The sequence below is a fragment of the Sorex araneus genome, chromosome 1, assembly GCF_027595985.1.
Source record: "Sorex araneus isolate mSorAra2 chromosome 1, mSorAra2.pri, whole genome shotgun sequence".
Classification (NCBI taxonomy): domain Eukaryota; kingdom Metazoa; phylum Chordata; class Mammalia; order Eulipotyphla; family Soricidae; genus Sorex; species Sorex araneus.
Genome location: NC_073302.1, coordinates 221649746 through 221672035, shown reverse-complemented (window position 1 = coordinate 221672035; position 22290 = coordinate 221649746). Strand labels below are relative to the sequence as shown.

At 43.5% G+C, this 22290-nt stretch overlaps 1 protein-coding gene across 1 annotated transcript in view; it reads left to right on the top strand.

Annotated features, from left to right (window-relative positions):
* Nucleotides 1–22290, top strand: part of VPS36 (vacuolar protein sorting 36 homolog) — a 36909-nt gene that overhangs the window by 2033 nt on the left and 12586 nt on the right. Inside the window, exons 2-11 of the mRNA XM_004619545.2 lie at nt 1896–1964; nt 3197–3267; nt 6604–6718; nt 8475–8564; nt 9799–9885; nt 15703–15735; nt 15847–15924; nt 16626–16760; nt 19592–19657; nt 21596–21660. Coding sequence (XP_004619602.2) covers nt 1896–1964; nt 3197–3267; nt 6604–6718; nt 8475–8564; nt 9799–9885; nt 15703–15735; nt 15847–15924; nt 16626–16760; nt 19592–19657; nt 21596–21660 — 809 coding nt within the window. The remainder of the gene's footprint in view (nt 1–1895; nt 1965–3196; nt 3268–6603; nt 6719–8474; nt 8565–9798; nt 9886–15702; nt 15736–15846; nt 15925–16625; nt 16761–19591; nt 19658–21595; nt 21661–22290) is intronic.

Sequence of the window (22290 nt, the reverse complement as noted above, 5' to 3'; positions counted from 1 at the left end):
CCAAAGACCGCAGGGAGAGAGTGTGGTGGGTGGGGTGTTTGCCTTGTCTGTGCGACCCCTGTTAAGTCCCCATGCCCCGCTCCATGGAAGGGTGATCCTGGACCCCAGAACCAGGAGCAAGCCCTGAGCATAGGCAGGGGTGGCCCCCAAGCCAAACCTTCATAGTTCCTGGCACCTTCTATGTGTCAGGACTTCGGGCACAGTCTCATTTAGTCCTCCTGAGGTGGGTACTTCACTGATTAACCTGGCCCTGGGCCGCCGTGTGCATATCAGGAGGCGCGCGAGGGAAAGCTGTGCAGGGATCAGGACAAGCCTTCTGCTTGTTCACGGGGCTTCAGTACATGGCCAGTGTCTGGTAGAGCTGTGCCCCCGAAAATGGGGAACCTGGGACCCTCCGTGCGCAGGGAAGAGCCATGCCATCTGGCTGGGGTCACAGGCAGTGCCTGGCAGACCTGTGGGCTCTCCTCTCCCACCTACAAGCTTGTCTATACAGACTTGGTTCTCATGGCCCCTTTATGACCAGATAGTGTTTTATTTTCATAAGCAGAGTAGACAGACCGGTCATTTGTTTCAATTCACAGAAGCTTCTGTAACTCAGCTAATTAAAAAAAATAATGCAAGAAGGCTTGGACTGTGCAGCAAGTTGGCAGCCTATACCAGGCCATTTAGAAAATGTTTATTTTCTTTCAGCTGGCTCTTATACTTTTAGGAATTTGCCCTTGGGGAAGTAAGACTTGCATAAAAATAGAACAAATGAAAATACTCATCGTAGCTTTATATATATATATATATACATATATATATATATTAGAAAGAAAAATTGGAATCAAGCCATAGGGATTGGCTAATTAAATCAAAGCATGTCCTGGTCAGCATGAAGGATTGCTAATACACAGCAACGGGGAAAAGCAAGCTATATAGCTATAAACGCCATGGTTTCACTTTGTCTAAATTTTTTATACAGATGTAGCATATGCATTTATATATATACAAGTGCTTGAACATATTATGGGTGACTTATTATAAGACTTTTTCTTTAAAAATTTATTCAGAGATTTTTATGTGTTTTCAACAGTATGTTGCCTTTATAACAAAATGTTATTTAAAATATAGGGTAGGAGCTTATTTAGCAAATGCCTTAAGTTAAATCCACTTTAAGCAGTTAAATTCTCCTTTAGAGTGGTGAAACATACCAGCCTAAACTTGTCTGTCAGGTTTAACTCAATCCTTTGTGATCCCTGGAGGGAACCATTACCCAATTTCTTCACTTAGAGTAGCAACATAGCAAGCAACATTTTACATTTGCACATTGTTAATTGACAGCAATGGGACAGCTCTGGCTCAGGTTTAAGTTCACATCCTTACGCTTAAATTTCAGTAAGAACCTCTGTCTTTTAAGTAAGTGAGGGGCAAAAACACCTCACATTCGGCAGAATTGTGCAGTTGTCTCACAGGTTGGCATCTGTGTGTGTTCTCCTTTTTAAAAATATAAATTTATAACATACTGTGCATGCAAAGACCTAACTCTTGCTTTTTTAACTTAATCTGCTTGATGAATAGACTGTATCCCATCCGCTCACTGTTTTCCATCCACTCCCATTTAACCCTCCGAGTCAGGGTGCCCCGTGCAGGTATGGGCTTGCCTGGCACACAGCCCACCCGTGTTCTATCCCCGGCACTCATCCATTCCCGGAGCAAGCAAGGTGTAAGCCCTTAGCTCTGCCAGGTGTGATCTCTGAAGAGTGGAACATTGTTTCTCTTTGATTTGTAATAACTCTAATTGTAACATGACTGTTTTGTATCATAAATTTACTGTGGTGTAATTCATGAGGGAAAAAACTTGTGGACCATACTGATGTGTTAATTGATAATTTTTGATGATCTTGTCTTTCTAGATCAAATTTGATGCCGGAACCCTTCTTCTTAGTACACACAGGCTAATCTGGAGAGATCAGAAAAATCATGTAAGAAGCTCTAATTTTTAAACTACTGAAACTTTCCTTCTTTATTTCCCATTTCTAGCAAAACCATTAATAGATCTACTAACTTTTCCTTTACAGAAAGTGAAGAGAGTGTTCCATATGATCTCTTAATGGAGTGGAGAGAGAGAGTTGCTCTTCTCCACACCCGTGAGTGAGGGTTGTCCCTCATTCACACCCAGCACTGTTTGTCGTGACCAAATAGAGAAATCTGGTGACGCTCATTTTTATCTCCACCGTCCCATCCAGGTCCCATAGTGGAATGTTCCCAGACTCAATCTTACGTACCCGCAGGACCCCTGTAGAAAGCCTCCCGTGTCCCCAGACAGTGCGCCCGCCCTCTCTAGTTACTGGCCGAGAGTGGGGGGTGCGGCTCTGCTGTGGAATGGGTGCTGGGGCCTGGGTGTTGAGAGCTGCCTCGGTCCCACGCGGAGGAGAAGCCCCTTGCTGCAGTCGTAGTGAGAAAGTGACGTGTGTGATGCTCATGTCTTTGTTTCAGACAGCCTGGATTGGCGAGTGCAGGTCAAGTTCAATGTGACAGGTCAAATGAGCTTGCGATTATTTTCCTCATTGCTTTTCTCCACACCCATGAGATTTTCATCCCACATGATCCTTGTGGTTTTGGGGACTTAGAGGCCACACCTGGCAGTTCCTAGGAGTCGCTTCCCATGGTACTTGAAGATCTTGTACCAGAGATTGGCAACAAACCCTGTACTACTTCTCAGGCCCAATGTTACAGTCCTTTGAAAGGCCACTAACATTGTAAGATGTTAAAAAAAAAAAAAAAGAATTGTGTTTTGCTGCCTTCGTACAGTATTGCCTGTATGCATGCCTGGACCAGAGCGATAGGGCATTTGCCTTGCACACATCTGACCTGAGTTTGACCCCAGCACCCATGTGGTAGCCCAAGCACTGAATGAATCCTGAGTTCAGGGTCAGGAATAAATTCAGAGCATCGCCGGGTGTGGCCCCAAAAAATAAAAACAGTGCGTGCCTTAGAACTGTTGGTACTATTTACTACTTTTAAAAGAACTATAGACATTTAGGAGAGATTTTTTTTTTTTTTTACAAGAGCTGGAGAGATAGAACAGTGGGGAGGGCGATTGCCTCACATGTGACCAGCTGAGGTTCAGAGAGAGCTCTCTCCCCCTCTCTCTCTCTCCCTCTCTGATGGCTCCTCGTCTTTTTCCATGAATCTTCTATCTGTTTTCTCCTAGGAGTGCTGTATGGCCATTCCTCTCTCCCAAATTGTATTCATTGAGGAACAGGCGGCTGGAATTGGGAAAAGGTGAGGCCTATGTTATAGCTTTTGCTATCAAAAACTTTTCTGTCAGGTTACTATAACTCAGTTGATTGAGTACTGTGCCTTCATTGCATCATGAAAATCACTGCTTAGGACTGTGTAAATGTCACTGTCAGGGATTTCCTTCAGACGTTATCTTCCTGCCCTGAAGCATGAATCCAGTACTATAAACTCACAAAGTAATCCTCGGGGTCTGCTGCTGCTGCTGGACACATGTGTGCTTCGGTGGCCCTGAGCCACCTCCCGCCTCTCCACCTCCCCAGGGCTACCCGACTGTAGGGAGCCATTTTACCTTACTGATCTTATCCTGTCACTATTTGTTTAATCACTAGCTAACCCCATGCCACACCTAGCAAAGGTTGCCACTCCTAATCTTACTGATTTTATCCTATCAGCATTTGTTTATTACTAGCTAAATCCCGTGCCACACCCTGCATTTCTGTTGGGGGTCCTGGTACCACCTCCTCCCAACAGGGAGGTATAAAATACTGTAACTGCCATAGAATAAATGCCTTTTCTCCCTCCTCCGGGCTCTGCGTCTGTTCTTTCGGCTGCGCCCTACGAAGGGTTCTCCCTGCTGAACAGAACGAGACCTCCACATCGACTTCCACACCCGACAGAGACACTGAGAGACGGGGATACAGGAGGCTGGAGACCCCAGCCTGATGGTGAAAATGGCCGTTTAATGCAGAGTTGCTAGCATACTTATAGGACATCTGAAGGGGGGTTGAGGTCAGCACAGGTGTGATGGTCATTTACATAGATAAACATTTGGTGGAGGAAATTCTCTTGGGGAGATGGACTCAAAAAGACACTTTGTCTCCCAGGGACAACTACATTGCTTTTATATTTCCCTCTAATTGTATAAGTTATCAATCCTTGCAGTTGTATGGATAAACACAGTAAGAGACAAAGATTCCAACACTTAGTGTCTGGGCTGAGAGCAAGCAAGACTTTTACCGTAAATCCCAGACTAAGTCTTCAGACCCCTTCAGCTAGTCCTTCCCCATGGGGGTCCTGTCTCTTAGGTTTTAACAGTTTGCGTCAAGACCATGCATTTATGCTTTCTAGAATGTCCCATTTCAATGCCGGGTAGTTTTGCCACTCGCCCCGGGTCCATCCCAGTCCCACAGCGAGACCTCCCTTTTGGGGTGTTAGGAACTACAGAAACTGAAGCCTGAGTCAAGCAGTTATGATCAAGTAATTGTGCCCAGGAGTAGATATATTTCAGCGTCAATCAACTCCCAAATATTAGGACCATTGCATTAATGGTCTTTCTGGTTTAACCAAAGAACATTGCTCTGTAATAAAATATAAAAAGGCTATAGGGGAAATAGAAAAGCAGGTACAAACATACAACACTTCAAATACAAAGCAGTACAAATACAAGTTCAGAATTACCAGAAAGTTTTGGCTTACAAGTAATCAAGACCAACTTGGGGAACTGTGACAATGAGAGGTAAAATACAAGGGGAAAGTTAAAGATAAACTTTAAGTTAGGGATGCTAGCAAGGGCATGTTAAACTTCTCAGGGAGGAAGAAAGGGGGCAATTCACTGATGAAGCCTGAAGCACTTAGGGATAATATCCAACACAAAGGAAAGGTTGAAGATACACTTTAACCAAATTAGGGATGTTGGCAAGGGCTTGGGAAGCTTCTCTGGGAGGAGGAAAGGGGCAATTCACAGGTGAAGCATGAAACACTTTAAGGTTGATATCCAACACAGTACTAGGTGTGTGGTAACATCCCCGGTTCTTAGTAAATGAATGCGGGCCATCTTCCTGTGTGTATTTCCACAGACTTTTACTTTTGCCTGTCTACTTCTACCACTCATTACTTGAAATCTCAGATTCTTCTCAGAGAAATAACTAACTTTGCTCTTTTAACATCTCCACTTTTAAACATCTTCCAGACTGAGATGCTTCTTTGATTGAATAGATTTTGAACTCGATGAAATATGATAATTGAATAACCAAAAAAATGAATACATGAATAGGCATGGATTTTTATGCCTATTTTAAGATTTCTTGGGGGGGTGGCGGGGAGGGTTGGGCCACACCTGATGGGACTCAGGGCCTGCATCTGGTTCTCTGCCCAGGGATTACTTATTGCAGGTGTGGGAGACAGTATGGGGTGCCTAAGATCAAACCAGGGTGTTTGCTGCTTGCAAAGCAAGTGCCTTACCCCTGTGTTCTCTCTCTGACCCCTTTAGGATTTTTGAACTTCATTACGTACCATTATTTTTTGCTTAATTCTATTAGGTTTCCTTTGACAGAACTGTTAAGAGGATTCAGGGTGTTTTATGTAAATCCTTTTGTTCATTCAGCCTGCCCATATTGTTGTTGTTTTGTTGCTTTGTTTTATAGTTCATTTGCCCACATTACTGGAGAATATTAACAGCAGTGGATTAGAGGAAGGCTCCTTACACAGCTGGTGTTAGTTCACTGACCCAAAGCATTCATTACACTGAGACCCTACACTTGCCTCGGCTTGACAGTGATAATTAGGCCAACACAGAGGTCTAAGCAAAGTCAGATTGAATAGTGGGTGAATCTACAGTGGCTCATAATGTAAACGCTATACATGAGGTAGAGTATGAGTGTTTGGTTTTGCCAATATTTGCAGAAGATAGTTTATTAGGCAGTTTTGGGGGAAAACATAACTGAAAAAATACAGTGGTATTTTTTATGGTGCAGAACAGTAGACATAACATTACAGTAGTTTGTGTTCACAGAGCATTGACATTTTGAGAACTGTTTTTGCTATTATCTTTCTAGATCATACTGTCAATTGAGTGGCATTTTCCAAAAAGACACTCTAGGATATTAGTTTTGGATGGAGATTTAGTAAAGTGTCAGCTGGCCCGTTTTACACTGATAAGCTTTCACAGTTTGTTTTTAAATGGGTGAGGAAGTGTGCTTTGGCAGAATTGTTGACCCCCTGCAAAATTGTGACTGACTCTATAGCTGGAAGCCCCGACTCATGAATTAAAATCATGGACCAGCCTAATATTTCAAATGTTCACTAATTAAGGAGCAGGAAGATAGCTTAATGGCCTGGAGCACAGGATCCACGTTCAGGAGGCCAGATTCAGTCCCCAGAGTGACCATCGAGCACTGAGGTGGAAGTAGCCCCTGAGCACCACTGGATGAGGCTCAAAAAAAGAAATCAGAAAAGCCTGAATTAAGCCAACCTTTAAAAGGACTCCTTTAGAGTATTTATTTCTACGTGAATTTAAAATGTGATTTGAAATACCCTGGTATGCAAATAGAGTTAGTTATTTTAAAAGGCGGTTCACTGTATCCTTTCCACTTTCCATAGTGCCAAGATAGTGGTTCATCTCCATCCAGCTGCTCCTGGCAAAGAGCCCGGACCATTCCAGAGTAGCAGGAACTCCTATATCAAACTCTCTTTCAAAGAACATGGCCAGATTGAGGTAAATTTCTACATGAATAAAATTGAACTGAAAAAAAATGTGTGTGTATGTTTGTTGCCATTTATTAATATGATTGGGGCCATAGAGATAGTACAGGGATAGGGTATTTTGCCTGGCATGGGGCAGACCTGGGTTCTATCCCTGGCATGCTGTATGATCCCCTAAGCCTGCCAGGAATGATCCCTGAGCACCCCTGGATGTGGCCTAAAAACAAAGATAAAACCAGTATTGTACAGCATTTTGGGTTTCACTCTTTTTTTGGTTCATTTTGTTTTCACTTTTGGTCTTAGGGCCACAGTTGATGGTGCTCAGGGATGCGTCCTGTCTCCTCTCTCAGGAATTACTCCTGCTGTGCTTGGCAGACCTCACGGGCAGCTGGGGATCAGAGCCCGGACGAACACATGCGAGGCTAGTACTCGAGCCACTTGGCTACGGCTCTGGCTCTTTACTCTTGTTTTTGCATTAGAAACTTTATGGACTTTAAGACTGGTTATGAATGTGAAATTCCATAGAACAGAAAGCAGGATGGGGTGGTTATAAGGAAAGAACAGAGGCCGTAAATCTACTTCACCTACGAATACTACTAATAGGCTACAGGGAAAGTTGATAGTGACACATAGTTCCGCCTGTGGACAGAGAGCTTAGTGCAGTAATTTATCTAGCTACTTCATATCTGAAAATTCATCTGTTTTCAATCTGTCTAACTTGGTTAATTTCTTGGAAGCCTAATCACTTAAGTAGGCAATAGCGTGTAGTTATACATTTGAATTGATAAGCTGTTGTGCATGTTTTTTTTTTTATTGGTGGGGGAAGGGTTTGGGCCACACCCACTGATATTTTGGAGTTACTCTTCGAAGTGCTCAGGAGACCATTTGTGGTTCCGGGACCAAACCTAGGCATCCTGAGAGCAAGCAGCCCATCGAGCTGTCTCTCCAGCCCTTTATGTGCATCTTTAAGACAATAATAAGTATGCACTTCTCTTCCTATCAGCATTATAAATTACGGGTTTTTTTTACAGCACCATAAGTGATCCTCACAGATTGATCTTAAAACAACTATAAACGACTAACTGAAATATTCTCTCTTTAGTTTGAAAATATAGTTGATTTTTATTTTTTAATGCAGCCATGTTTTGGTCCTTTGATTTCTGCCTTCAAATTTTAGCTAGACCAGTTCTTCTCTACTTCCTTCATGGATAATGACTATATATTTTTCTTGGCACTGTGTCGATTTTCCCATAGACTGAAAACAATATGTGTATATATATATATATATATATATATACACACACACATACATATGTTGTTTAAAGTAAGTCTATATATGTCATTGTCACTTAATCTCTGTTGAAAATAGTTCACTCTACATAGAAGGTCAGTTCCTTCTGTATTCTTTTGTGCTTGAAGTTGATCTAAGAAAAGAACTTCTGTTGGTTTCCTTTGATGTCTCTGGACCCTAGACATCAGTTGTTATGAACCGCACTGGTCTTTCAGTTAAAGATCCAAACAGTGGGGCTGGAGTGATAGTAATCACCAGGGTAGGGTATTTGCCTTGCACGCAGTAGACCTGGGTTCAAATCCCAGCATTCCATATGGTCCTCTGAGTACCGGCAGGAGTAATTCCTGAGCATCACCGGGTGACCCAAAAAGCAAAATAATAATAATAATAATAATAAAATAAATAGCTAAATAGTGATTTGTCTGAGGATGCTGTGGCCTGACCAATTAATTTAAAGTTCACATATGTGCCTTAACAGTTCTACAGGCGTTTATCAGAGGAGATGACCCAGAGAAGGTGGGAGAGTATGCCAGTTTCCCAGTCACTGCAAACAAGAGGAGGTTCCCAGGTATTTCAAAAACTGCTTCTTTCCCCCCTCCCGCCTCCCCTCCATTCACGCAGCCTTGGTTTCAGCGGGTGGCGCTTGCTCGGCGGCAGGGCACTGTGGGATCTGGGCTGCGGTGCCCTCCAGGTGACACACTTTAGTGTCTGGGCTTTGACATTCTTGCCTGTGCACCCATTATGCATTGTTGGGGCGCCTGGGGTGTCCCTCAGCAGAGCCCCTGGGAACTCACTCAGCTTTTAACACATCACCTCAATCTTGCAGGACAGGTGCTTTAGCCCCTGAGCCATCCCCGAGCCCTGTCAACTGTCCCTTTATCCAGTATTTTCAGCTCTGTACCTGAATCTTTATTACAAGAAATACTTAATTATGGAACTAGTGAAAACATAAAATAACAATATTAGGATAAAAATGTTTATAGGACCTAATTTAGTATTTTGTGGACATTAGCACTGTAGCACTGTTGCCCATTGCTCATCGATTTGCTCGAGTGGGCACCAGTAACGTCTCCATTGTGAGACTTGTTACTGTTTTTGGCATATTGAACATACCACGGGTAGCTTGCCAGCTTCTGCTGTGCGGATGAGATACTCTTGGTAGCCCGAGAGGGACGGAGGAATCGAACCCAGGTTGGCCACGTGCAAGGCAAACGCCCTACCTGCTGTGCTATTGCTCCAACCCTTTGTGGACAGTAGCTAAAATAAATGACATTTATTTGAATTACAAAATAGATGACCACTAACCAGAGTAGCTCCACGGGTACTAGAAGTTCAGTTTCATTCACTTTGTCATTGTAGCGTTTTAGAGAACAGACAGTACCACTGGGTAATGTTTCTAGGTCAGACGACATGAATCACCAGTGTTACTGACAGAAACTCAAATATGTGAAAATGGCTGTATAACAGTTGTCAAGAACCATAATTTTAGCCTCAACATTTTGACATTTGAGGCCTTATTAAATAACTCACATGCAGGGTAGTCTCTCAAAGAACACAACTGAATGAAAAATTTAATTCATATTTAAAATATGCCAATCATTGTGTTTTCAGTTTTTCTCTGTGAGGACTTAAAGATAATTATGTTGGCCCAAGGCAGACATGTTTTGAAACCAGATCTAATTGTATGTGATGTTTCTATGGGTATTTGTGGGGTTTTTCCACCCCTGAAAACATAGTGTGGTAGTTTGAAAGACTATGTTCTTCGTATTTTGTATGTTTTACTTTCTTCTTTTGTCTTCCAGCCAGGAAGAATAAGGGCTGTAGGAATTGTGGGTATTGAAAGGAAACTGGAAGAAAAGAGAAAAGAAACTGACAAAAACATTTCTGAGGTAATTCTTACACAACAGTTCTGATTAGCTGTGTTTCTCGGTCATTCCTCTTCATTCTTTTGTGGACAGCTGGGATTCATTCTTGTCTATATTTATGTTCTCCGTGTGTTTTTAGATTCATTTCTGTCTATATGTTGGATTGTATATAGTTTGCCTGAAGCTATAGAGCCCCTTATTTTATGTAACTAGGTAGGCATAATTTAGTCAGAACATATTTAAGAGTTTTTTTTTTCTGAAAAGGAATGCAATAGAACTACACATTTGTTTTCCATTACATTAGGAACATTGTGGATTTGTGTGTGTGAATTTTATTTAGTTTTTGTTTGAGGGTGGGATTGGGGCCATACCTGGCTTTTCTTAGGGCTGACTCCTGACTCTGTGCTCAGGGATCACTCCTGGTGGGCTCAGGGGTCTCTAAGGGGTGCTGGAGATTGAGCCTGGGTCAGCTGCGAGGAAAGCACCCCAACTGCTCTGCTCTCTTCAACCCGATGTGTGTAAATTTTAAAGACTAGCTGGAATTGATGACAGGCTATTAAATAATTATTTTGGATGTTATTTTGGCTAACATTGTTCAATGAAAAATGGTATTCTGTGGCATTAACCTTGACCAGATGTTGTACAATTTTTGTTGTTGGTTAGGGGCCAGACACAGACAGTAGGTATATCTCCAACCAGCCCATCAGTTTGTTATATCAGCCTAACCTGAAACATGTGTTTGTGGTGGGTTTTTCTGTTGTTATTATTTAAAAAAAATTTTTTTTTTTTTTTTTACTTTTATGTTAGCTTCCCTTCACCAGTGTCCCTAGGTTCTTTCCTACCATGCCTTCATTTCTTTACCTCTATTCTTCTGCTGTCCACATCCTGGGGATTAGGAGTGATGGAATTATATCCCTCCTTTCATGCCCCATCCAGCTGTTCCACCCACCACAGATAAGTGAGGTCATCCTGTGACGGTCCTTCTTTTTCAGGCTGCCTTCACTTAACATGGTCTCCTCCAGTCCAGGCAAGTTGCAACAAATTGCACAATTCTGTCATTCCTTGTAGCTGTTAGTATTCCGTTATGTATATATATATATATATCTATATACCACATCCTCTAATCCATTCATCTGTTGTTGACACCTGGGTTGATTCCAGATCCCAGCTACTGTACTGAGCGCTGCAGTAAGTTGTTAGTGATATCGTATCAATACAGATACCTTCGAGACCCAATCTTGGAGAGTTCTGCCTGTGTTTTCTTTAGTGTGCTTTTTAGTTTTTTGGTCTAAGATAAGGTATTTGAGCCACTTTGAATTGACTTTTATATAGTATACAGCTTTAATATTTCACATAAGCTTATCCAGTTTTCTCAGCACCATTTGTTGAAGAGAAGCTATCTTTATGTCTTTTCATGTTCTTAGCTTCTTGATTGAAAATTAGCTGACAAATATGGGGATTTGCCCTTGGTTACTCAATTCTGACCCATTGGTAGAATCTATCCTTATCCCAATGCCATGCTGGTTTTGATCACCATAGTTTTATAGTATATTTTCAAGTTAAGTAATGCCTCCCAATTTCTTGGTTTTGGCTATTCGAAGTCTTTGGTACTCTGAAGCTTATTTCCCAGCAGATTTTTCAGAATGTGTTCAGAGAGTAATGTCCTGAGTTCCGGTGTATTCAGATTTCTTACACATGAAAATCAGGGTAGTTGGATCTCGGGTCCTTGGTGCAGTCTGGGGAGCTGGCCAAGTGGTAGCACGTGGGCTGACAGACCTGAACCCCGAGGCCCATCCGTGCTGCCGCCTGTGCCCGGCCACCAGCACCGCCAGGGACAGTTCTCTAGCTGGGCGCGGCTCTGTGGCACCCATTGCTGCCGGCCTCAACAGTACTGCTTTGCTTGGCGCCAGCACTGCCCCCACTTGCACACCCAGGCTAGGCGTGCCTGGGACACACCCTGGGCCCTGTTGGCTGTTGCCCCTTTAGGAAAGACAAGAAGTGAAGTCCTTGTTCACCTTTCCTTTCCTGGAGTGTCTTCACTATGTGACTTTGACTTTTGTTTGTTTGGGACGAGGTGTTACTGTCAGAGAGTGATGATACCTTTAAGATTTTCCTACTAGAACATACTTGTGTATTATTATCCTGGATATTTATTCACAGATACACAATGTGATTTCAGTGTCCAGTTTTAAGAACTTCTATAAATTAAGTGAGTTTTCTGTATTACCATTTCCAATCATGGCTGATGATTTGTTTCCTTCCGAGATTTCCCATTAGCTGTGTGTTGCAGGTGTACTGCATGTGGTCATTTTTTGTCATGTATTTTCAAATCCACATCTCTCTTGTTTTCAGAAAATCTTTCTCTTCTCAGCTGCTGTTTTTCTCAGTATATTACTGACTGTATTTACTTTGTGTTCCTAATTGAGCCTTTATTTTGGAAAGAAATATTCTCTTTCCACATTCTCTTTCCTGAATCCTTTCGCCTTGTTCCAGGCATATGTTGCTCTCTCCTGGCTTGAACCACTTTAGTCACATTCTTCAGCTCATTTTAAAATCATGACCAGTGGGCCTGAGTTGATTGCCGACATGCTTCTTGTGTGTCTATAATGTTACTCTGCTCTTTGTTCTTATAATTTGCTGTGGGATTTGGTCGATAATTTGCTGTAGCTAACTGAAAAATATATATTGTCACTGGTTTTTGTGGTCCCAGGAGTTGAACCCAGGGTCTCTTTGTACCACTGAGTCATTTGCAAATTTTCCTGGGAAATTCATGTTCCTGACCTTATGGACTAAGTGTCATTTACCGCGCCACGACAGTACTCAGGGACTGCTCCTGACTCTGTGCTCAGAGAGTTACTCCTGATTGTGCTCCGGTGACTATATGTAAAACCCAGGCCAACCACCTGCAGGCCACGTGCCTTAGCCTCTGTGCTATACCTCCAGCCCTTCTCTGAGACTTGTATTGTCATTCTTTCTGTGTGACACTTTTGGAGGTGGCACGGGGCTGATGTGGCATTGTTAGCATTTCCTTTCCTGAGTGTGATCGACTTATTTCCTGCATTTGTGGGCTGTTGCACATGCACCGCGCTCCCTCGTGCAGGTCATGGGGTCATTCAGCACACAGCCCGCACTTCCCGCCCCGTGCAAGTCCAGCGTCAGTGCTGTGGACAGGCCACGGGCTAACGAACACCAAGGCCACCAGAGAAGTATGTAACATAGGCATACTTCTGTGTGGGGGCCAGGGGAGGGCTAATTAGCAGAGGTGGAGGCTGAAGCCCAGAGGAGCAGGGGCTACCCACTCAGCCTCACGGGACTCAGGTGCAGAGATGCGGGAATATTGGAACAGGGTCTGGACACTGGAGCTGCATGTCCGGGGACACCGGCAGCCAGGGACGTCGTATTCAAGGCTCAGGGGCATAGTGCAGCAAGGAGGGCACTTTCCTGCACATGGCCGGCCAGGTCCAATCCCCAGCACCCTCTGTGGTCCCCTGAGCACATTGCCAGGTATGGCCCAAAGAAAGGGGGGGGGGAGTGTGTGTGTACGTAGTTTAATGTAGTTTATTACTGAAGCTAATAAAGTGTGACTGAGAATTCATCAGAAATAGCTTAACGGGGGGAAGGGTGAAGAGGTGGGGGGCAGAGGAAGAGAGGTGGAGGGAAGCTGGAGAGAAACCAGGGACATTGTACACTGGTGAAGGGGTGGGTGTTGGAACCGTATATGACTGAAACCCAATCATGAACTACCTTGTAAAAAATTAAAAAGAGGACACTCCATCGTGTTTTTTTGTGGGGTGTGCCTTGGGCCACACCTGGCTCTGCACTCAGGACTTCAGGCGGTGCGCTGGAATCATATGTGGTTTCAGGGACTAAACCCTTGTCTTCCGTGTGCAAGAGAGGCACCCTACCATTGGAATATTGCTCCAACCTTTATCCCACCATTTTAAAACAGATGCTCTTTTCCTCGAAATTGAGGTGGAAATCTCACCTGTGCCCACGAGCGACATAGATGGCCCTATGAACTGGCAGATAAAGGACAGGGTGGAATTGTGTGTCAGGCATTCCTGTGATTTTCACTGTAGGGCATTTCTGCCCCTGTTCTAGACAGGTGGTTTCTTCCATATTTCATAATAGTAGAAATGAAACTGAGGACGTTTCTGAGTGTTTGAGTTTCAGAATTACTTAAAACATTTTATAGGTCAACCTTTTTTAAAAAATTGGGGCCACACCCAGCAATGCTCAGGGCTTCCCCCCGGCTTTGCTCTTGGGGATCACTTCTGGCAAGGAAGGCCCAGGGGAACAAGTGGGGTGCTAGGGACTGAGCCTGCCCTACCTGCTGTGCTTGCTCCCTAGCCCTATAGACTAATTTTTTAAGGTATTTTAAAAAATGTTATTGACTCTAAGCAACAAGGCCTCATATGGAATCACATTAACTTACATATTTTTTAATGTGAAAATAATAACATAGTAAATAAAGTGATTTAACCATATAAAATTGCTTCTCATAATGTTCTTTATCAACATTATAAAGTGGGAAAATAACCTATTTGTATATTCAGAGTGAGAACCTAGGTTTGTAGAGCATGCTTTATTTTTGAAAACCAGGTTGGAGTGTGATATACACTTCACGTCCTGAATGTCAGAAAGTTTGACTTCGTTTCAGAGCTGGGCCCAGAGTTTCCCACAAAAGGCTTCCTGCATTTGCTGACCATTGCTGATAAGAATTCAGGGTTTAAGGTTTTTGTTTATCTGAGGAAATTCCTGTTAGGTGTGTGCACATTCCCCTTTGTTTCCAGCCCTAGCCTCTGTGAGTCGGCTGGAGAACCTGACACAACTCCATTCTTTTAACAAAGTCCTTTTGCAGACAGGGCTCTTTCCTGCACGTGATTGAGATGGGCAGGAATCAGAGCCTGCTGCCCACAGCTCACTGGCTTTGAAAGGTCTTTCAGTTAATGACACACTTTATTGATGCTTTTTAAAATAGCATCTTTGCACATCAGTTTGCCATCAGTTCATCTGCACTTGAAAAAGTATCTTTCTAGTAACTTTGAAGTGGCTTATTAATAAATGTCTATGTTTGAGACTCTACAAGTAGATCTTCACTGTTGCTTATGAAACTTCTGATGGGTTTTATTTAGACGCAGTTTAGTGGCGTTTGAGAGTTTTCCTCTGTGGCACCCACTGTTGCCAAAGATACCAATGTACTGGTCTAGTGTCAGAGGCTGAGGCTTAACATATTCAGTGAGAATCACACCTGACATTGAAGCCACGTTTTGTCTCTAAAGAAGCATATCCTAAAACTGTGGCCTTCACCGTGTTGAACTGGGAAAGCTTCGCATGCATTTAAGTCTTGACAGGAAAAGATTTCAGGCAAACCTTTGTCATATAGCTAGTTTTGATACAAATGTTAATTATCATATAGTTTTATAACAAATTTATTGTATTGTCTTAGCATCTGGATAGTCTAAGCATTATTGAAGCACTTTTGTGAAGGAATATTTGACGTGGTAAAAGGTTTTTAGATAGCTGCAATGGTAAATTTTATTGTGTGAATTAGTAACTGTAAATAATCTTAACTCTTTCTTGCTTTACCTTTTGCTTTATCGGTATAATTTGCTGAAAAAAATAAAACAGTTTTACAAGGACAGTTTGTTTGGGGGGAAAAAAATCCGGGCTCCTAAAACTTTTTACAGTAGATAAAGTTATTACTTGAATTTTCTGTAGCTATGTTGACATTTATAAGAAAATTTTTTAAATCTATGTCATAAGAAAGAAACTAAGTACTTTGTTGCTTTAAAATTTTCGATTCTATCAACTTCACCAAAAACTCATTTTCTGTTTCAGGCCTTTGAAGACCTCAGCAAGTTAATGGTTAAGGTACAAATCATACTTATGAAATTCAAACCAATTGTGATAGATTTCAAACTGTATTTTGTTAGCAGCTACTTTGGGGACATTCTGTTTTATATTTTATTGTCTTCTTGACAGGCTAAGGAAATGGTGGAGTTATCAAAATCAATTGCTAATAAGATTAAAGACAAACAAGGTGACATCACAGAAGATGAGGTAAATAGGTTGCTTTTTATTTTTAAATTAATTAGTTGATTTTGCAGCACTCAGCCATATCCCCAGCCCCAATTGGTTGTTTTTTTAAAGTATTTACAGATAGATAGCGTGATTCCCAGATAACGTGATGATGTTTTGGTAGTTTATCATTGTCCTTTCTTGATATGGTGATTTCATTTCTTTTAGAACTTAAAGATACATAAAAATGGTTAAAACAGAAAGTCTACTGTAAACACCGTTCTTTCCAGCAGGACTAAAGAATACTTCAGCACCGTTTCTCAGAGTGTAGAAACGGATTAAAATGTATATGGAGTGGCTGTTTTGCTCAGACTCCTAAGTTTGATATGTGTCTAACTAGACTCATCAACATCCTGGTCACAGTCATCTTCCCTTCTGAGTTTCCTGTCATGTGTTGACATTAGACATGGGATAATAGTTATCTAAATCTCTTCTCATACCAAAGCAGTGGGGTAAGTGGAGCATGAGATCATCTAGATAGGAGAAGGCAGAGTAGGAATTAGGCTTTGCCCGCAGGGTGCTTTGAGAGCCGCTGCCGGGTCACAGAGATGCGGGAGGAGGAAGTGGGCAGACAGAGAAATAATGGAGTAGAATTGAATTTATGAATGAAGGACTTGAAATACTGGCTTGGAATGACTGAGTCTGCAGAGTTCCTTCTCGTGTCTCTTCTCCTTTCACTACAGACTATCAGGTTTAAATCCTATTTGCTGAGCATGGGGATAGCGAACCCAGTGACCAGGGAGACCTACGGCTCGGGCACTCAGTACCACATGCAGCTGGCCCGGCAGCTCGTTGGCATCTTGCAGGCGCCTTTGGAGGTGAGAAGTGAAGCCTGAGCTGGTCCTATTTAAACTCCTGTTGTTCCGCTGTTGGAGAGGGTGTGGGGAGAAAGGGACCCTTCTTCACTGCTGGTGGGAATGCCGACTGGTTCAGCCCTTCTGGAAAACAATTTGGACGACTCTCAAAAAATTAGATATTGAATTCCCATTTGACCCAGCAATACCACTGCTGGGAATATATCCCAGAGAGGCAAAAAAGTACAATCGAAACAACATCTGCACATGTATGTTCATCGCAGCACTGTTTACAATAGCCAGAATCTGGAAAAAACCCGAATGCCCCAGAACGGATGACTGGTTGAGGAAACTTTGGTACATCTATACAATGGAATACTATGCAGCTGTTAGAAAAAAGGAGGTCAAGAATTTTGTAGTCAAGTGGATGGGCATGAAAAGTTTCATGCTGAGTGAAATGAGTCAGAAAGAGAGAGACAGACATAGAAAGATTGCACTCATCTATGGTATATAGAATAACAGAGTGGGAGACTAACACCCAAGAACTGTAGAAATAAGTACCAGGAGGTTGACTCCATGGCTTCGAGGCTGGCCTCACGTTCCGGGGAAAGGTCAACTCAGAGAAGCGATCACCAACTACATTGTAGTCGAAGGCCATGTGGGGGAAGGGAGTTGCGGGCTAGAGACTGAGCACAGCGGCCACTCAACACCTTTATTGCAAACCACAACAGCTAATTAGAGAGAGAAAACAGAAGGGAATGCCTTGCCACAGTGGCAGGGTGGGGTGGGGGGGAGATGGGATTGGGGAGGGTGGGAGGGACACTGGGTTTACGGGTGGTGGAGAATGGGCACTGGTGAAGGGATGGGTTCCAAACTTTGTATGAGGGAAGTATAAGCACAAAAGTGTATAAATCTGTAACTGTACCCTCACGGTGATTCTCTAATTAAAAATAAATAAATTTAAAAAATAAAAAAAAAAAAAAGGAAAAAAAAATTTTCTAATGAAGACAGTTGACCCTACACTTTATGTGGGGGAAGGTTTTTAACTATTGTTTCGATTTCCTTACTCAGAATGAGCCAGTTTAGGTTTTCTAATTCACCAAATTCCGTCTTAGAATTTTGTGTTTTAATAACGAGTCCATTTCTGCTGCATTATTTAATTAATTGCTTCTTAATTGTTTAAAATGCTCATTACTATTTGTATTTCTTACTATGTTATAACCTCTCTCATTTCTGACTTTATTTTTGTTTACAAGACTTAGTTCATAAGAAAAAATACATGTGATTGAACATGCTAAGAAGTGGTTCATTGCAAAATTAAAAATTCGCAAAACTGACTCAAAAGGAGGTATACAAAAATCATATAACAAATAGTCAAAGGTCTATTACATTTAAAATGACCAGTCTCATGAAAATTTTCAATAAATAGCTATGTTTTTTTGAACAATAAAAAAAAATAAAAATAAAAATAAATAAACTCCTGTTGTTGGAGTTTGTGGTCTCTGTGTTTAAATGCATTGTCATAGAGTTAGTTTTGATATGAGTGTTAATTACCACATAGTTTTATACTATAGATTTATTGTATTTCTTAACATTTGGCTAATCAAACATTATTGAAGCACTTTTGTGAAGGAATAATTGACACGTGACAAAGCATATCAAAGGTACCTAATTATCTGTTATTCAGTTTCCTTTTTTTTTTTTTTTTTGCTTTTTGGGTCACACCTGGAGTTACTCCTGGCTCTGCACTCAGGAATTACTCCTGGTGGTGTTCAGGGGACCATATGGGATGCTGGGAATCAAACCTGCGTTGGCCGCGTGCAAGGCAAACAAACGCCCTACCCACTGTGCTGTTGCTCCAGCCCCCAGTTTCCTTTTTTCTGTCAGTTTCATCTGAAAACCAGCCCCACTAAAAATTATTTTAAAACAAATTTCAGAAATCACTTTACATGTTAATATTTTAGTAAGTAACTTTGATAATGATACCTTTAAATATATTTATATTCCCATTTCACTCTAAAACATTTAAAATCAGTTTTAAAATATGAAATGACGTTCGCGTTTTCTCTCCCTTTTGGGGAGGTCACACTCAAAGGAATTGGGTTGGAGGTGCTCTCAGCTGGGGTTGGGGAGGAGGGTAGGAGGGTTGATGCTCAGAGTCTGTGGTGTCAGGGACTGAGCTCTGGGCTCTGGCATGCAGGGGATGTGCTCCAGCCCTGTGAGTTGTCACCCTTCTCTCTTGCCCTCACCTTGTTCTCTTACAGTTGGCTTCTTCAAGTCAACAGACGTTACAATGAATTTGTCTATGAAGTTTTAATTTTTTTTTAATTCCGTTGGTTTCCCCTTCTAACTCTTTTCCTTCTCCCACTTAAAGTTCAGTGTTACCAGGGTTCGTGTTTTATGAGCTGGAATGGTAACGTGCCTCCTTCCAGAGCTCTGCTCGGCTGTGTGTGTGTGTGTGTGTGTGTGTGTGTGTGTGTGTGCGCGCGCGCATGTGTGTGATGTTAGCAGTAGTTGTCTGTCAGCATCTAGATTGTGGCTTCATTTCAGAATGTAAAGGGTGATGCCCTTATTTGATGCTGTAATATATTTTTTTTAATGTGGGAAACCTGAACATTGAGATACACGTTTTGAAATACTGTATTAAACCCCTGTTTTCATTCAAGTGATTGTTAAGGCGGAAATAATCAGTTCTAATCTGGACTTTATAGGTTCTCTCATATGTATCAGAATCCCATTTTTCAAGAGGATATGTAGGGATTTTCTGAGTTCTTATTTCACTCTGCCCCTGATTTCTTTTCATTGTCAGCTGGTGCTAATGGTAACAGTCTTTGTTTTGTTTTCTATTTTAACAGGAGCGAGGGGGCATAATGTCACTCACAGAGGTGTACTGCTTAGTCAACCGTGCCCGAGGAATGGAGGTAAGACTTAGTAGCTCAGTAATAGTTTAAACAACTGTAATGGCTTAATACAGTGAAGTTTTGGGGGCCAGAGAGAGAGTACAGTGGGTCGGGTGCTTATCTGCACGCTCTCAACCTGGGTTTGGTCCCCAGCACCCCATATGGTCCCCTGAGTAGCGCCTGGAGTGATTCCTAAGTGCAGAGCCAGGAATAAGCTCTGAGTACACTCAGGCCCCAGACAAACAAGGTCTAGTTCAGTTTTCCTGTCTATAGCCGAGACTCCTCGGGGAAAGGGGTCGGGTCTGGGAGGGCTGTGGAGAGCAGAGGACGGCTCGGACTCTGACCTGGCGTTGTTCTGGTGGCGACCTCTCTAGCACTGATGCTTTTTTTTTTTCTTTTTTGCTTTTTTGAGTCACATTGGGTGGTGCTTAGAATTGCTCCTAGCTCTGCTCTCAGGAATAACGTCTGGCAGTGTGCTGGGGGTGATACGAGATGATAGGCATTGAACCCGGATCAGCCATGTGCAGGGCAAATGGCTGTTCTATCACTGCAGCCCCCCGTGCTATTACTAGCCCCACTAATCCTTTTCTTTTAAAAAAAGGGAAAAATTTTAATAAAATCAAAACTTTAAAATGTGGCCGTGGACTTAGTGAACCCTTTTTGTCTGTGTCAGAGGCCTCCCCAGCAATGCCAGGGGCCCCATCAGCCCCTCGTCTACCAACAAACAGCAACCAACAAGCAGTGGTTCCACTTAGGAGCTGATGGCGCTGGGGGCTGATGGGACCTTCCTGTGCATGGCGCTGGTGAGGTGGTGCCGCGTGTGACCGGGCTGGCCTCCTCTTGCTCACACGGGCTCCAGAGAGGCGCTGCCCTGCTCCTCTGGCCCTCCCCGGCCCCCTGCACCCCGCTGTCACGGGCCTCTGCCCCCTGAGCCTGCAGGTGCCTGGGTCTGTGCCCTTAGCTGTCAGATGCGGTTCTCAGGTGTCAGCAGTCTCCTCTGCGCAGGTGGCTCACAGGTCCCCCGCAGGCCGGGGGTGAAGTGCTGCTCTGTGTGCTCGGATCCCAGCAGGAGCCCTCGCTAGCTCTCGGCCAGACCACCGTCCTTACCCTCTCGGGGATCCACCCCAGGGCTAGGAGACCTGGGGCTGAGGAAACTGGGGCTTGCAGAGTAAGTGCGAGGACGAAGATGTGCTCTGCAGGGAGGGGGATTTGACAGGGCGGAGCACCCCACCCGCCTTCCTTGGAGCTCTGCAGTATTAGTCACAGCCCAGCGGATCACTCCGCACCGGGAAGGCTCTTTTTTGGTCACGCCCCGAGGGTCGCCACCAGCCAGCCCTGTACACCCGTGCCTCTGATGTGTCATTGCTCCAGACTCAGGCCCTGCTAGCAAAAATGACACACCAGACAAGAAGACTTTGTACCAAGTAAAGAAACGTTATCTGTATCAGTAAGAATTCTTCTGTATGGGACCGCAGGGCTAGTACGGGAGGCCGGGCACTGGCCCCCCTGAGTGGGGCTCAGCCCCTGGCATCCCGTATGGTCCAAGGAGCACCCCAGGAGGGACCCCACAGCACAGAGGCAGAAGGAAGCTCTGAGCACCTCTGGGTGTGGCCAAGAGGTGGGGGGTGGGGGCAGGATATTCTTTTTTGTGTTGATTATGTATATTTTATTTATCACGTCATATAAAATTTATGTTAAAGTTAACTTCACTCTTAAAAAAAATCTGGCTACTAGAAAATATAAAGATTACACCTATGACGCATTATGTCCCTTTGGGATGGGCTGGCTTGGTGAATAAAGCTTTTGCTTTTCTGTTAATCCTTTTTGCCTTACTGATGAAGCCACTTCAAATCCTTGATGACTGATGACCTGTAAATGTTGTCATCCATTGTAGTGACCCTTATGATACTGCATCACTCTTAATCTGCAGAGTACACTGAACCCCTTTTCTCCCATTAGCTGCTCTCACCTGAAGACTTGGTGAACGCATGCAAGATGCTGGAAGCGCTGAAACTGCCTCTCAGGTAAAAGAACCTCTGCAGGGAGTTTGCCAGCTGTCAGCATGTCGGGAAAGAGCCGCTGGGAGAGCCCTGCCAGGCCCCAGCTGCGTGTCGGGCACAGCACCGCCCTTCGTCAGGAACAGAACTACGCGGGTCCCAACCCTCGGTGGGCCGGGCTTCCCTACCCCAGAGCCAGTGGCTGGCTCTCTTCCAGCTGGGGCAGGAGACGGGAGGGTGGGCTCCCCTCACGAGGGCAGAATAACCAGCCTCTCACCCTGTAAACGTTTTGTGAGACTCAGCACCTGCGAATGTTCAGCCATGAATGGCAAGTTCCCTGACCTCGGGTTGAAAGTGCAAAGTTTAAAACAAACTCTAGGCATGTTTTACTTAGCATGTTGGGTTAGAGTTCATTTATGAACTGTCTTCAAAAAAAAATTTTTTTTTTTTGCAAGTCACAAACTTGGAAACAAATGACACTTAGTGCAAACTTCTCAGTGGGCAAGGAGGGGAATATAGGTGGGTGTCCAGGACTGGCCAGGCTCAGGTCAGTGACCAGTGGGGTCCTGCTTGCTGGATCTTTGCCCTTGGGACTGGCCTATGCAGGCCGAGGCACAGCCCGGTACAAAGTACAAAAATAAACTTACAGTACGGCAA